Genomic DNA, 17,072 nt, shown 5'->3' with positions numbered 1-17,072 from the left:
ATAAAATCAGCCTCAAATTTTTAAAACAGGAAGTCTTCTTTTCTGATATTTACATAAAACAATAATTTTCTTTCGATTAGTGTTTACATGATATTTTCCCCATTAATTGGATTATTATTTTACATTTAATGAAATTTAAATTTTATTATGTATAATGAAATTTATAATTTCTAATTTTACATGTAATGAAATTTACATTTTATTTTAAAATGAAATTACTGATATCTTCGGGTTTAAATATACCAAGTTAGGATTTGTTTTCTACTTTTCCCATTTTTTATGTACTTTTTCTCTCTTTTTATCTTACTTTGGAATAACCAGGTGTTTTTATTATTCCTTTTCCTTTTATTTGTCATTTATACATCATATTAATGGGTTTTTTTATAGATTGCATTTCAAGGACCAAGGAAAGATTTTGTGAAATCTAAATTTGATTTATCCCCGTTTTAATGTTATTGTTGTATATTTTAATTCCACAAATATTTAGATATCCGCAAGACATTAATTTATTGGATAATATTAAGCATAATATTAATTGATACTTGCCCATACATTTATTTTTTCTGTTATTTAAAATTTATTTTGGTTATTTTCATTTGGTTGGATTTTCCTTCTATCTGAAGAAGTCTATATTTCTTTAATGAAAGTCTGCTGATGAGGAATTCTCTAATTTTTTCCATTTCAGAAGCTGTTTTCGTTTTGCCTTTTTTTCTTTGTGAAGGATATTTTCTGGAGTGCGGACTTCTCATTTGGCAGTCATTCCCTTTCAGCACTTTGAAGATGGCATTCCATTGATTTCTGTTTCTCATTATTGCCATTAAGAAGCCAATTCATGGGTGCCTGGGTGGCTCAGTTGGTTAAGCGACTGCCTTCGGCTCAGGTCATGATCCTGGAGTCCCGGGATCGAGTCCCACATCGGGCTCCCTGCTCAGCAGGGGGTCTGCTTCTCCCTCTGACCCGCTTCCCTCTCGTGCTCTCTGTCTCTCATTCTCTCTCTCAAATAAATAAATAAAATCTTTAAAAAAAAAGAAGCCAATTCATAGTCTTACTGGTATTCCTTGAAAATAATGTATCTTTTTTCCTCTAGCTACTTTTAAGACTTTTTCTTTTAATCTTCTTTCTTTTAGCCATTTTACACAATATGTCTACACCCATTTTGTTGGGGTGGGGAGGTGTGTGTAGCTATCTTGCATGTAGTTCAGGGTAACTCTGTATGTTGATGTTTTCCTCAAGTTTGGAAAACTTGTGGCCATGTTTCTTCATCTCTTGCTTCTGATACATTCTTTCTCTCCTGTCCGCCTGTAACTCCAATTACACACATGCTGGACCTTTCGCTGGGTTCTGTATGGCTCTTTCACTCTTTGATGTATACTGCATGTTCCCCCTCTCTGTGCTCCAGCTTGGATATCTTCTACTGACAGACTTCTAATTCACTGATTTTTATCTCTCCTTTTTCTAATGTGCTGTTAAACTATTAAGTTCTTAGTTTCTGTTATTATATTTTTTACTGCTAATGTTTTTACTTTATTTTATTTTTTTTTTTTTTTTTTAAAGATTTTTTTTATTTATTTATTTGACAGAGAGAGACACAGCGAGAGAGGGAACACAAGCAGGGGGAATGGGAGAGGGAGAAGCAGGCTCCCCGCAGAGCAGGGAGCCCGATGCGGGACTCGATCCCAGGACCCTGGGATCATGACCTGAGCTGAAGGCAGTCGCTTAACCAACTGAGCCACCCAGGCGCCCTGTTTTTACTTTATTAAAAAAATATTTTCCAGTTCTCTGTGTGGTTCCACAATCTGTCACCTATTTTCTTCAACACAATAAGTTCTTTATTGCTTCACAACAAATCACCACAATTTTTTACATGTGACATATTTACATTCACTTTCTCATATTTCTCAAATAAGCACAAATGTAATAGCTTAAACCAACACACATGTATTATGTCATGGTTCTCACAGGTCAGGTGTTCTGGGTATAGTTTGACTGGGTCCTCTGCTCAGGGCCCCACAAACCTGAAATCACTGTCAGCTGGGCTGTATTTCCTTCTGGACCTTGGCGTTATTTTCCAAACTCATGTGGCTGTTGGCACAACGCATTCCTTGTGGTTCTAGGGTGGAGGCTGTGTTTTCTCCGTTTGCTCTCAAGGTGCCCATGTTCTTTGCCACATGACCTCCTGGGAGTCCTCTCAAAACTTGGCAGCTTGCTTCTGCAGAGTCAGCAAGAGAGGCTCTCTTGCTCCTGTCTGCTAAGATGGATTTTTATAGGAGGTAACATGAGCACAGGAGTGACATCCCATCATTACCTGTGCTGTACTCTGTTGGGTAGGGCAAGTCACAGTTCTGCCCACACTCAAGGGGAGAGGATTATCCATGGATGTGACTGATTGTGGGTCGCTTTAGGACTCGCTCCCACAATCTATTTATCTGAGTTGTATCTAATAACTTTAATACAGTGACTCTTTTATGAGTCTATTTCTATTGAGTGCTTTATTTTTTTCCTTCTTAATTCTTAGCCCTTTGGTCTTTTGTCCTGGTATGGTTAGTGCATTCTTATTGCATCCTGGACGCTTTATATTAGGAGTTCTCAAACTTTTCCTGAAGGGGGCCAGATAGTAAATAATTTAGGATTTGTGGACCAACGTCTCTGTCACAGCTATTAAATGCTGCCATTTAATAGTACCACGTAAGCGGCCACAGGTGGTACATAAGCAGGTGAGTGTGACTATGGTTACAAAAAGAAGAAAACACCTTTAATTATGGTGACAGAAATTTGAATTTCATACAATTTTCATGTCACAAAATAGTATTCCTTTTAAAAAAAAATTTTTATTATGTTCAGTTAGCCACTGTATAGTATTCCTTTTTAAACTTTTTTGCAATCATTACAAAATGTAAAGACCATCATAACAGCTTGTAGGCTATATGAAAAGAGATGGCGGGTTCCTGGATCAGCAGGTAGTGGTTTGCTTATCCCCAGCCTATGTGAAAAAGTTGTAAAGATAAATTGAGTCTCTACAGTTCATGATCTTCCTGTTTTATCTCCTAGCAGGTACTTAGACTAGGGGGGAGAGCATATTAGTAATTAGGGACTAAGTGAGATTGAAGCTGGTTCTAGTTTTTGTTAGGGTTCACTTCCACTTTACCCTCTCACGTAGGGGGTAGTCCTGAAGCCAGATGTTCTCATTTTGTTTTAGTGTTTTGATGAAAGCAACAAATTATAGCTCCTTGAAGAAGCTGCAAACAGTGGGTTTTAGGCTAAAATTTCTATGTCCTTTCTTTATGGAATCTTGGTCCCTCAATCAATTACTGACTTAGAAGATACACCACCTATTATAGTCATTCTAACATCACTTTAGAGATGGAAGAGAGAGAATTCGGTCCTTTGATTTTCTGTGCATGTGAAGAGTGGGGGTGGGGTGGACTCTGGAAAAGCCCACTTATTCCACTTCTCTTGTTTAACCTTAGTCTCTTCATTTGTAAAATGGGGATAGTAATATTCAATATCCATCTACTGCATCATGTTACTGTGCATTACATGAAGCCACGTGAAGGATGCAGAGTGAGGGCAACATCTGGCGAGGCATCCCTGTCCTCACCATCGTCACATTGTGACATCCTCACTCACAGATGAAGAAGGAGGACCAGATCAGAGACGTGTCCATCCAAACGCCAGCCAGGTTAGTGGCAGATCTGGACACTAAGCGTGGTAAACAGAACTAATCTGCTCCTTTTCCACCATAACCAAGCTGCCTTCCTGGATCACTGTAACCAGCAGTACCACCGTTGAGCACAATTTCAAGTTACATTCCATCCAACCAATAGTTATGGAGAATTATTCTGTGTCCAGACTTGTGCTTGTATTTCTTCTGAAGCTGGATTTCCGGTTTAAGTCCTGGTTTCTCCTTTATCAGCTCCGTGTCCTAGAGAAAGTTCCATAACATATCTGTGCCTGTTTTCTCTTCTGAAGATGCATATGGTAATGCTGCCTCATAGATTTATTGTTAGGATTCAGTTAATGTGTACATTGCATAGTTTAGTACCTAGCGTATAAGAAGCATGTATCAGAAGTGTTAGTAATTACTTTGATTAGTAGCAGCTGTAAATACCCTGAGAGAAGAGATGAATGAGAGTCTCTAAAGGTGCTTACAATTGAATTAGGAATGTAAGATCAATGCAACGAATATGACTAAAGAGTTAAAAATACGTGACAGCTGCGTGCCAACTTTTACCTAGTTTAAAGCTACATCTGTGTGGGCTGTGGGTGGTAAGATGGATGTGGTATCTGGAAGGTGGCCGGGTAAGGCTGAGGCCTTTGGCCAAACTGAACCAAGAGCTCCAGAATGATGCAGGGTGTGCGGCGAGCAGAGCAGAGATGAGAGAGATGTGTTAAAAGTAGAGTGAGTCACGGAGAGGAAAGGCACCGCATAGAGGACATAGTGATATGGTCACTGTGTTGTGTGCCGACAAATGGTGGCCGCACTCGTGGCCAGCACAGCATAACACATAGTTATGTTGCACACCTAAGCTAATGTGAACATCAGGTGTGAACTATACTTCAATTTAAAAAAAGGTGTAAAAGTGAGAAAGACAAACACCATATGATTTCACTCATCTGTGGAATTTAAGAAAGAAAACAAACAAGCAAACGGGGCAAAAAGAGAGAGAGGCTAACCAAGAAACAGACTCTTAACTGTAGAGAAACTGATGGTGGTTGTGGGGTGGGTGGGTGAAACAGGTGATGGGGGTGAAGGAATGCACTGAGGATGAGCACCGGGTGTTGTAGGGAAGTATTGAATCACTTTATTGTGCACCTGAAACTAATTTTACACTACGTTAACTAACTGGAATTTAAGTTAAAACTTTTTTAAAAAGTTTCAAGTTCTTACAACAGAAGTCAGAGACTGGATTGCTGAGGGTACCCTGGGACTTTAAACTGGCTTCAAGCGGGATATCTGAAGGTCAGCCCTCTGTGCACACGGCCGCAGGAGTCCATGCTTAAATCCTACTTGACAATTGTTGCTTCCCTTGCACCACATATGAAGAACCATTTCCATAAGGTCTTAAGTGCCTCTCCTTTGGCACCAGAGAAATGGACAGAAAGTATGACACATACCTTAGCAGGACCATGGCCCAACCTAACAAATTTTGAAATCAGCCTTTTCACCCCAGAGATTTCTCCTAATAGCCAAGCCAATTCTATCTCTCAAAATGTTAATCCCGGGATTAGGAAATGAACTTCCTGAGTAATGAGGTCTCTAGACACCGTGCTGTTTGGATTGTGCCCTCTGCTATTGGTCACTTGGGAGTAGTCAGTGCTGTTTTGGAGAGAGAGACCCAGGAGTCTGGGACAAGCAATCTGCACCTTGTTAAGAAAACTCGAGGGGCGCCTGGGTGGCTCAGATGGTTAAGCGTCTGCCTTCGGCTCAGATCATGATCCCAGGGTCCTGGGATCGAGCCCCACATTCGGGCTCCTGACTCAGCGGGGAGCCTGCTTCTGCCTCTCCCTCTGCCTCTGCCTCTTGCCTCTCCCTCTGCCTCTGCCTCTCTCCCTGCTCATGCTTTCTCTCTCTCTCTGTATCTCTGTGTCTCAAATGAATAAATAAAATCTTTAAAAAACAAAAAACAAAAAACCTTGAGCCAGAGTTACTGCTTTGTGACCCAAAGAGGAGCTTCTGTTGGAGGAGGTTGTGGGAATCTAGAGGAACTTAGTGTGACTTGTTCTCTCCCTCACTTGTAGGCTCAGGCATTGGAAGATGGGGCGATGCATTATTTCTTTCCTTTCTAGTTCCCTTTCAGTATCACATTCTGGGTGGTATCTCAAGATTAGCCAGTGAAGGAGGAGTTCTTTTAAACCACAGCTCTGCTTAGTAAGATGTTAGCAACCCTCAGTAAGAAAATTCGTAGACTTTTAGTAGGATAGCAATATTTTTACAGTGATCTAAACTCAAGTCACTGATGGATTTTAAATAATTTCAGGAAGGGCATTGACAAAAATCTGGGAAATGCTTTGTAACTATTAGTTAAAAAACAAAACAAAACATATCTCTTATTGCAGGCAGTCACATTTCCCGAGTGGAGGGCTGTGACTCTCAGCAGAGCAGAGAAGCAGACCGCTGGTGAGTTTCACTTCCGAATCTGCGGGATGGTGCAGGCTGACTGTAGTGGAGTTGTCATGGAGCCGGCGACGGTCTGTAGAAGGGGTGGCACGATCTCTCATCGCGAATCTTGAGATTTTTGTCATCTTGGAAGTGTGGATATGTGAACTAATGGAGAGAGGAGGGACATGAGACTTGAGGGACCTCTAATTGGGTCCCGTTCAAAAAGCTGTTCAGAAATCTAAGCTCCGTGAGGGCAAGGACCATTGCTTGGTTATCTTTGTGTTCCTATACCAGCACTGCACTCCCACTTCGTGATGTACTCAACACATTGATCCCCTGAAAAAATGGTTTTGCTTGGATTTGAAGCAAAATTTTATTATTCACAGTGGACTTAAAAAAAAAGAGAGAAAGATGAGAAAAAAAGTTTTCCCTGCAGAAAAAGTGTTGTAGAATATTCATCCAAGATTGGGTCAGGGACAGGCTTTGTTTCACTTTTTTTTTTTTTTTTGATCATTTATTTGAAAGGAAGAAAGGGTAGTAACCTCAAAGCCAAAGATAAGCTGAATTTCGAGGTTGCTGATCATCTGTACCCTCCCTACCTTTTTGTCTCTCTCCTTCTTCACCTCCATTTCTTACACCCTAGATGAGTAATCCTACTCTTGCCAGTGTTTCTTGTTTCCCCATCCCACTCTGTGCCCCTTTCCTGGTTTTTCTGCTGAGTCTACCTGCGTAATGATGCTGGAATAGAGTTGTTTCAGGTGTTGGAATTTAGAACTGACTAATGGTCTGGAGGAGGAAAGAAACAGAAATATTCTAGGCTATAGGCATGAGTAAAATATTTTGCCAGGACAGTGAAATTAAGTTATAAGAATAACCTGGATGAATTTCAATGTAAGTGTGCAAGTATAATGAAAACTGTGGTTTTCTAGTGATAGATTCCGAACTGTCCATTATAACCTGGGAACACAATCTGGATGTCACTACAGGTTTTTCTTAGCTATATTAGCTGGATGGGCCACTGTGATCTAAGGGTGAAGGAAAATGTTGGGCATCTTCAAGAGCGGGACTTGCAAAACTAAAAATCTTGTTCTACCAGGTCCACACCTGTGTTGGAATAGTACTTATTAGCAGTACATGGATCTGGTCAGTGCACTTCAAGAAATATTTTTAAAGCACATGACAAATCCGTATGAGCAATTGGAAGGGAAATGATGGAATTTATAAAATCAAGGCTGGATAATCACAGGCTTGTTTATAAATCCTGGAATGCTGGCCTGAAGACCCCTACCCCTATCCAGTGCTGTGTTAAACTCTTCAAATACACTAACCCCTCTAATATGGTGATTCCAAGAGGTATTACTATACTTGATTTACAAATAATTTTAAATATTATGCTTAAAATTTTGAGTGGCTACTGAAGGAATTTATACAGGAAATCTCCATTAGCAGATCTTAAAATTTTTTATCTTAATTCCAGTAGAGTTAACATACAGCATTACATTAGTTTATGGTGTGCAATATAGAGGATTCAACACTCCCATACATTACTCAGTGCTCATCACCGTAAGTATACACTTCACCCGTTCCACCCCTTCCCCCACCACCTCCCCTCTGGTAACCATCAATTTGTTCTCTATAATAAAGAGTCTGGTTTTTTGGTTTATCTCTTTTTTTTCTTTGTTCATTTATTTCTTAAATTCCACATGTAAGTGAGATTGTATGGCATTTGTCTTTCTCTGACTTATTTCACTTAGCATTATACTCTCTAGGTCCATCCATGTTGTTGTAGATGGCAAGATTTCATTCTTTTTTATGGATGAGTAATATTCCATTGTGTATATATACCACATCTTTATCCATTCATCTATTGATGGACACTTGGGCTGCTGGCAAAATAATGCCACAATAACCATAAGAGTGCATAAATCTTTTTGAGTTAGTGTTTTCATATTCTTTGGATGAATCCCATAAGCAGATTTTTTTTTTAAAGAATGTTATGACAACATTCAGGAGGCAGGCTTGGACTTGGACCAAGGTCATTGCAATGAGGAAGCTTGATTGCATGCGAGACCATTGCAGTCCCTACAGAGAATGATTATTTGTGCTCAGAAGTTGGGTGTTGTTAGAAAGCACAGGGAGGAGGGGACAGAAAGGACAGAATTTCAGGAGGGACTGTTTTCCACATGGAAAAGGATGATTCTTAGCTTTCTGAATGGAGGTAGTGGTTAAACATGGTGGGTTCTATCAGGAGTAGATACGGGTTTAAAGACAGGGTTAAACCTGCCACTGTATAGTCTCCAATTCTGAGCTAACATGAGATGAGTTCATTTCTATCCCTCTCTCAACTTGGAATATGCAAAATTGAAGGAAAAAATAGAACATCTGGTCCTTCTCCAGTCAGATGAATTTTATCTTTGCTCTCACACTAGGAAAAGCCATTCCCTACTTGAAGGGATATCCTCGGATTTGTTCCATCCTGTTTTCTGCTAGAATTCAAGAGGATAAGCTGAATACCTGCCATGCCTTATCAAACCATTGTCCATGGCACTAGAGGATACTTGGTGCAGGGTTTTCAGGAGAAACTTTTTGTTGAAATGCTCCCATTTCTAGTCTTTCACGATCATTGGGGAGTTTTATGTTCAGGGCTTAGGGAAGTGAAGCCTAGGACCTAGATAGGGTTCTGGAGGAGCAGAAATCATTGCAGGATGGTGCTGGGGCATTTGGCAGTGACAGTGCATTCTGACCAGTGTTGAAAGGATATCAGCCTCAGCTATATTCTGTCTTCCACCTTAGTTACTGTTCCTCACTGGATCCTTCCCAGCGAATTCAAGAGTGTTTGAGGAGGAACTATAGTGCTGAGCTTCTTCTTGACCCGGACTCACCTCTCTGATGTCTGGGTAATTACTTCTACTCATCTTTCCTTTACTCTGTCTCTACTTTTTCTCTCAGATCTCTCTCTGCCATCAATCTCAGCGTCCTGGGGTAACACTTCTGTAGAGCCAAAGAAGAGAGTGGGCAAAGGCGATACCGATGACCCTTGAGGTCCAGGGCATTGCTCAGCCAGTGGACACACTTTTTACTGAAGGCCTTGACTTAGCCTACTCTCTTGCACGGTTGGCTCAGCACACCTGTCCTTTGTCCAGACCTAGACCCCACTCAATGCCAATGCCAAATTCCACTGCTGTGATGGAGTTCCTCTTGGAAGGGTTCTCCACCTTGTGTGGCAGCACAGGCTTGTCTTCTTTGCTGTCTTTCTAACTTTGTACCTGCTGACTCTCTCTGGCAATATTGTCATCGTGACTATTACTCATCTGGACCATCACCTCCACACCCCCATGTACTTCTTCCTGAGCATGCTGTCCCTCTCTGAGACCTGCTACACTGTGGCCATCATTCCCCATATGCTTTCTGGCCTCCTAAGCCCCCAGCAGCCAATTGCTGTCCAAGACTGTGCCACTCAGCTCTTCTTCTATCTCACCTTCGGCATCAACAACTGCTTCCTGCTCACGGCCATGGGGTTCGACCGCTATGTGGCTATCTGCAACCCGCTATGGTACTCGGTCATCATGAGTAAAGAGGCCTGTGTCCAGTTAGCATGCGGATCACTGGGAATTGTGTTTGGCCTGCCCTTCTGTGATGCCTTTGTCATTTCTCACTCCTTCTGTGATGTGAGGCCCCTGCTAAAGCTGGCTTGTGCTGATAGCACTGTCAACAAGATCATCAACTTTGTTGTCAGTGTCTGTGTCCAAGTTCTACCCATGGGCCTGGTCTTCATCTCCTACATCCTCATCATCTCCACCATTCTCAAGATTGCCTCCATTGAGGGCTCCACAATCCTTAAGATCACTTCAGCCGAGGGCCGGAAGAAGGCCTTTGCCACCTGCGCCTCCCACCTCACGGTGGTCATCGTCCACTATGGCTGCGCCTCCATCATCTACCTCAAGCTCAAGTCCCAGAGTTCCCTGGGGCAGGACAGACTAATCTCTGTGACCTACACAGTCTTCACCCCCTTGCTGAACCCTGTTGTGTACAGCCTGAGGAACAAGGGTGTCAAAGATGCTCTGCACAGAGCTGTGGGGTGGAAGCTCCTTTCCTCTTAACAAGGAGAGATTATTGAAAGACTTTTATTTGATTTTGTAAATATATATTGGTTTCATGCTGTTTCAGTAATGCTTCTAAGTACGAGATCAAGAAGAATAGACTAAAGTAAAGGGACCCAAACTGTGGGCTTCCATTTGAGTTTGTCATGGTTTCCTATGCCCTCCTTCAGAGAGGATAAAAAGTGGCTTCCCATCAGTCAATCAATACATCAGTCAATCAGTGGGGCACCTGGGTGGCTCAGTCAGTTAAGCATCTGCCTTCGTCTCAGGTCATGATTCCAGGGTCCTGGGATTGAGCCTAACATCCAGGTCCATGTTCAGCAGGGAGTTGGCCTATCCCTCTCCCTTTGCCCCTCTCCCCTCCCCCTGCTCATTCTCTCTCTCTCTCTCTCTCTCTGACAAATAAATAAATAAATCTTTAAAAAAATGGCTTGGCAAATGCTCAAGACTAGAGGGGAAGGATTTACCTGGCTGGGTCACTCCCAGCTGTGTCCTGTCATACATGCGTGCACACAGCTACACAACTCCACTGAGACACAAAACCAGCAGCGTTCTAAAAAGCCCATGAACAAAGTATTTGGAAGCCACCTGAGAAAGACTTTTACTGTTGTTGGTAGGGATGTAGAGTAGTTTGTGCAAACTTTTTAACGAGGAGACACATGCATATTCTCTTCTGTGGACATTGAGGACTTTCACATAATCTGTTTTTGCTAATTGCTAATATCCCAGAACAGCCTGAGGAATCTTCAGGGGGTTGGGTACACACTTTCCAAGTGGTAGAACTGCCCTACCTGGCCATTCCTTGGAATGAAGGGTGCAAATGTGGGAAAGCAAAAAGTCATCAGCTACTGAGAGCACAGAGGTGGGTCGTCCACTGTCTGGAGATAGCTAGGTGAGAAAACACCAGATGTAAAGGGGAACATGATGAAAAGTTCAACACCTTCCATGTTTCCAACCTGGGAGTGAAAAGCACAGAAGCTGGAAGGAGCCAAGCAAAGCATAATTCTTTTGCAGGGTAGACCTAAACTCTTTGATAGGTTGTTAAGAATGTAAGTACTTTAACTACAACTTCTGAAAACACTTATTAAGTCTGAAGCTTGACTTAAATAAAAAATTTTCTGGTAAACTCCTAAGCCTGCAGAGGTTAATCTTCAGAAATTTCTTCTGAGATACTCCCAACTTAAAAACTGACTTAAAAACAGCATTCCTATCTGAGCATCACAGAAGGTGAACATGTGCGCTCTGGTGGGTCCTTTCTCCCTCATCCTTCTGCTCCACTCTGGCCTTCTACACCAAGGAATGAGCATACATAACCTGAGTTCCAGACACAGCTCTTAGGGTCCCCGCAATCAAGCTGACACCATGGAGTGACCCTGCACAGGCAAGATATCACTTGTGAGAGTGTCCTGAGGTCTGCCGGTTGCGGGGGATGGGACAAGGCAGTGGAAATTAACAAAGTCTCTGAGTCCAGTTAACATGTCTGACTTTGCAAAGAACATTAGTGTGTGAAGGTGACCTGGAGACCAAAGATACCTTTGCCTCCATGTCCATATTTCTAGAAATGATAGTACCAGTGCATTGCTGTGAGAATAGTTGAAATTATAAAAAAATTTTGGGCTTAGTGGTTCTGCTTAATCCAGATAAAAAGCTGTTAAGTAGAGGTCTGATGGCCGGGGCTTCACTCTCTTCTAGTGCAGTTGTACTCAGTGGGTGCTGTGCTACCCTACTCAGATGGCACACCTTCAGGACCCACACATTCATTCCCCCAAGCTGCTGGGAGGGCACTGGGCCAACAGCGGTCAGTTGAGTGGCTCTTTGGAAATTATTCTTGCTGAAGAGCTACTTTCTCCAGAGTCACACATCTTCCCAGGGCACCCTGCCTCCAAAGACTTGTCTACTTCACGGTGTAAAGACCGGTCCCCAGACTTCGATCTAAGGTGATTACAAAGGGCTGTCCCAGCTCCAGGTCTCTTGTCTGTGAAATGGTTTGACTTTTGCTGTGACTACATTGCATTTCAGCTTCTCCCTCTGCGGGGGTCCGCCGCCTTCACTCTCACACAGGTGTTGGTGCTGAGGGAGCTCACTAAGAACCCTGTCACATTTCAATCTGTTTCAGAATCTGTTTTCTGAGGGTCCTAATCTGTAGTGTTTTAGGATCCCACTTCTAGAACAGCACTTGGCAAGTGGAGAACCCAGATTTTTAGCCTTGACGTATTCTAGTGAGGGCTGAAGGCCAGTGGCTCCTATCTTTCAATTTTTAAAAAAATTCAACCTATTAATTGAAGTATATTTCCTGTGGCTCCATTTAGTTGGTAGTAGTAAAGTATTATCCTCTTGGAAACTGGTGAAAAAAAATAAAAAATTGTAACTTTTCTCAGAATCCACAAGAAGTCATTCCTTTATCTTCAGAATTTTTTCAGCGAGCAATTTTCAGTTGCATTGCAGCCCTGGATTTCCATTCAGTTACCTTGCAGTGAGATTGCTGACCACTCTCAGTGATATTTTTAAAATTTCAAACATGGGGAAGGCTAAATGTGAGGGTATGTCATTCCACTTTTCAGGAAGGGAAAGAGTGTGGATGCTACAAGTGATGTGTACAAGCTAACTTGATAGTGACCCTGGGCACAGCTGTGGGTAAAAGGTTTGGGGGTGGGAATGCTATGGAGATTGATGGAGCACCAGGTGGGGACTTGAGCTTGGTGAGTAACTGTCCAGAGCTGGGCAGACGACTTAAGGCAGGACGTTGGGACCACTCTTCGAGGTTATCTAGGGGCCCAGGCTGGCCGGTGCCTCTGCCATTCTCAACATAAATCTCCCATCTCTGGGGTCAAGTAGATGATCTTGTTGTCCCATTTCCCATTTCATGAGAAGAGAAAAAGAGCAGAACTTTTCTTCAAGCGCTCAATTCCCCAACATACTGACAAGGTGGATCTTTTGTCTGAGTTTGCATGCTTGAGGTGACCAAGGGAATTTGTCTTTCCCTGGCCACCAGTAGGGAGTTAATTGAGTTGATTTTCAAAAAACCATTCTCTAATGTTGGGAATTCATGATGATTTGTGGCAGCCATTTTGGAACAGCAACTGTGGGAAAGAAAACTTGCTCTGTGAACTGGCCTAGACCAAGGTAGTAAGAGATTGGAGGTAGCAGAAGAGGCCCTAAGAGTGAAGCAGGGGTGGATTATCTCCATTTTAATCACTGGTATAATGTACTTACTCCCTCTCTGGCATAGACAAAGTATTTTATGTATATAAAAATAAAAACATATCTTTTTAAATGCAGTATTTCAGAGCACCACAAAATATTTAAGCCCTGATTCTGTTCCATTCCTTATGAAAGAAGCGATGTATGGGAAGGAAGAAAATGGGAAGAAATGAATGGTAGACGAATTCTCAGACAACTCGGAGATTCAGATCCATGGAAGAGCACAGTGAAGACAATGTGTGGAGGATGAAGGGAGAATTCACCCCGGAACTTCTTGGGGATGCATTCTGAGCCTCTGAGCCTGTGTAGTCACTGCATGGGAAGTAGGCTTTCAAGTCACCAAGGACAGGATGTCTGGGCTCGAGGAAGCTTAGAGGCTGCCTAGTCCAAACCCCTCTTTTTACAGAGAAATGGAATCTCAGACACCAGCAAGTGACTTTCTCCAGTCACACAGCTAGTTCACAGGGGCCTAAAGATCCAGGTTCATGCTCTCTGCAGAGCCCTTGCAAGCTTGGGTGGGGATAAAGGGGAGGTGGAGGTAAATTGTGATACACCAGAACCTAGAAGACCTCTCAGAAGTTGTATCTCAAGCTGATCAAGTCTGGACTTCCTGTCCATGTTAAATATCTCCCAACTCTTCACTCTGGGTCATTTGGCCTTAGACCCAATGAAGGAGTAAGTCGCTTGCTCTCTGGTCTGATGTGTATGTTGCCATGTCTAGGACGCTGTGAAGCAAGATGATGTTAGTGAAGGTGGTGGCAAGACCATGGTCTCAAGGTCTCATGGATCTTCTGTCTTCCCTTAAAGGCAGGGGGAAGTGTCCAGAGCAACACCAAGGAGCCTCCTGCGGGGACTTTCCTCTCCTGTTATTGCAGGAAAAATCTCTTCTCCACTCACCAGGCCTGTTTAAGTGAAGCCAAGTGACAAGGCTATTCACTGGGAATCTGGTCATTTCTTACCTCTCTGAAATGACTTGGAAATAAAACAAAACAAAACAAAAAACAACTAGAGAGTGTTAAGGAGATTCATACCAGATATCTATATTAAAGAAGAAAAATAAAGCTCCAATAATTCTCTCTGCTTTGTGGTCCAAAAACATCTTTTGGAGAAAATGGGAATTCTTTTTTTTTTTTTAATTTTTTTATCGTTATGTTAATCACCATATATTACATCATTAGTTTTAGATGTAGTGTTCCATGATTCATTGTTTGTGCATAACACCCAGTGCTCCATGCAGAACGTGCCCTCCCTAATACCCATCACCAGGCTAACCCATCCTCCCACCCCCCTCCCCTCTAGAACCCTCAGTTTGTTTTTCAGAGTCCATCGTCTCTCATGGTTCGTCTACCCCTCCAATTTCCCCCCCTTCATTCTTCCCCTCCTGCTATCTTCTTCTTTTTTTTTTTTCTTAACATATATTGCATTATTTGTTTCAGAGGTACAGATCTGAGATTCATCAGTCTTGCACAATTCACAGTGCTTACCAGAGCACATACCCTCCCCAGCGTCCATCACCCAGTCACCCCATCCCTGCCACCCCACCCCCCACTCCAGCAACCCTTAGTTTGTTTCCTGAGATTAAGAATTCCTCATATCTGTGAGGTCATATGATACATTCTTTCTCTGATTGACTTATTTCGCTCAGCATAACACCCTCCAGTTCCATCCACGTCGTTGCAAATGGCAAGATCTCATTCCTTTTGATGGCTGCATAATATTCCATTGTATATATATACCACTTCTTCTTTATCCATTCATCTGTCGATGGACATCTTGGCTCTTTCCACAGTTTGGCTATTGTGGACATTGCTGCTATAAACATCGGGGTGCACGTACCCCTTTGGATCCCTACTTTTGTATCTTTGGGGTAAACACCCAGTAGTGCAATTGCTGGATCATATGGTAGCTCTATTTTCAACTTTTTGAGGAACCTCCATACAGTTTTCCAGAGTGGCTTCACCAGCTTGCATTCCCACCAACAGTGTAGGAGGGTTCCCCTTTCTCCGCATCCCCGCCAACATCTGTCATTTCCTGACTTGTTAATTTTAGCCTTTCTGACTGGTGTGAGGTGGTATCTCATTGAAGTTTTGATTTGGATTTCCCTGATGCCGAGCGATATTGAGCACTTTTTCATGTGTCTGTTGGCCATTTGGATGTCTTCTTTGGAAAAATGTCTGTTCATGTCTTCTGCCCATTTCTTGATTGGATTCTTTGTTCTTTGGGTGTTGAGTTTGATGAGTTCTTTATAGATTTTGGATACTAGCCCTTTATCTGATATGTCATTTGCAAATATCTTCTCCCATTCTGTCGGTTGTCTTTTGGTTTTGTGGACTGTTTCCTTTGCTTTGCAAAAGCTTTTTATCTTGATGAAGTCCCAATAGTTCATTATTGCCCTTGCTTCCCTTGCCTTTGGCGATGTTTCTAGGAAGAAGTTGCTTCGGCTGAGGTCAAAAAGGTTGCTGCCTGTGTTCTCCTTTAGGATTTTGATGGACTCCTGTCTCACATTGAGGTCTTTCAACCATTTGGAGTCTATTTTTGTGTGTGGTGTAAGGAAATGGTCCAGTTTCATTCTTCTGCATGTGGCTATCCAATTTTCCCAACACCATTTGTTGAAGAGACTGTCTTTTTCCCAATGGACATTCTTTCCTGCTTTGTCAAAGATGAGTTGACCATAGAGTTGAGGGTCCATTTCTGGGCTCTCTATTCTGTTCCATTGATCTATGTGTCTGTTTTTGTGCCAGTACCATGCTGTCTTAATGATGACAGCTTTGTAATAGAGCTGGAAGTCCGGAATTGTGATGCCGCTGGCTTTGCTTTTCTTTTTCAACATTCCTCTGGCTATGCGGGGTCTTTTCTGGTTCCATACAAATTTGAGGATTATTTGTTCCATTTCTTTGAAAAAAGTGGATGGTATTTTGATGGGGATTGCATTGAATGTGTAGATTGCTCTAGGTAGCATTGACATCTTCACAATATTTGTTCTTCCAATCCATGAGCATGGAACGTTTTTCCATTTCTTTGTGTCTTCCTCAATTTCTTTCATGAGTATTTTATAGTTTTCTGAGTACAGATCCTTTGTCTCTTTGGTTAGATTTATTCCTAGGTATCTTATGGTTTTGGGTGCAATTGTAAATGGGATCGACTCCTTAATTTCTCTTTCTTCTGTCTTGTTGTTGGTGTATAGGAATGCCACTGACTTCTGTGCATTGATTTTATATCCTGCCACTTGACTGAATTCCTGTATGAGTTCTAGCAGTTTTGGGGTGGAGTCTTTTGGGTTTTCCACATAAAGTATCATATCATCTGCAAAGAGTGAGAGTTTGACTTCTTCTTTGCCAATTTGGATGCCTTTGATTTCTTTTTGTTGTCTGATTGCTGTGGCTAGGACTTCCAATACTATGTTGAATAGCAGTGGTGATAGTGGACATCCCTGCCGCGTTCCTGACCTTAGGGGGAAAGCTCTCAGTTTTTCCCCATTGAGAATGATATTCGCTGTAGGTTTTTCATAGATGGCTTTTATGATATTGAGGTATGTACCCTCGATCCCTATACTCTGAAGAGTTTTGATCAAGAAAGGATGCTGTACTTTGTCAAAAGCTTTTTCTGCATCTATTGAGAGGATCATATGATTCTTGTTCTTTCTTTTGTTAATGTATTGTATCACATTGATT

General features: G+C 42.2%; 1 protein-coding gene across 1 annotated transcript; it reads left to right on the top strand.

Moving 5' to 3' along the window:
• Window positions 1-9,259: 9,259 nt before the first annotated feature.
• LOC110573433 (olfactory receptor 10J3-like) lies at window positions 9,260-10,200 on the top strand. The gene is given in 2 exon segments (XM_021681928.2): window positions 9,260-9,317; window positions 9,320-10,200. Coding segments are annotated over 2 exon segments (939 nt in total).
• Window positions 10,201-17,072: the final 6,872 nt, after the last annotated feature.

This window comes from Neomonachus schauinslandi, chromosome 6, assembly GCF_002201575.2.
Source record: "Neomonachus schauinslandi chromosome 6, ASM220157v2, whole genome shotgun sequence".
NCBI lineage: Eukaryota > Metazoa > Chordata > Mammalia > Carnivora > Phocidae > Neomonachus > Neomonachus schauinslandi.
Note: the sequence above shows the minus strand (reverse complement) of the source record. Positions and strands in the feature narration are given on the sequence as shown.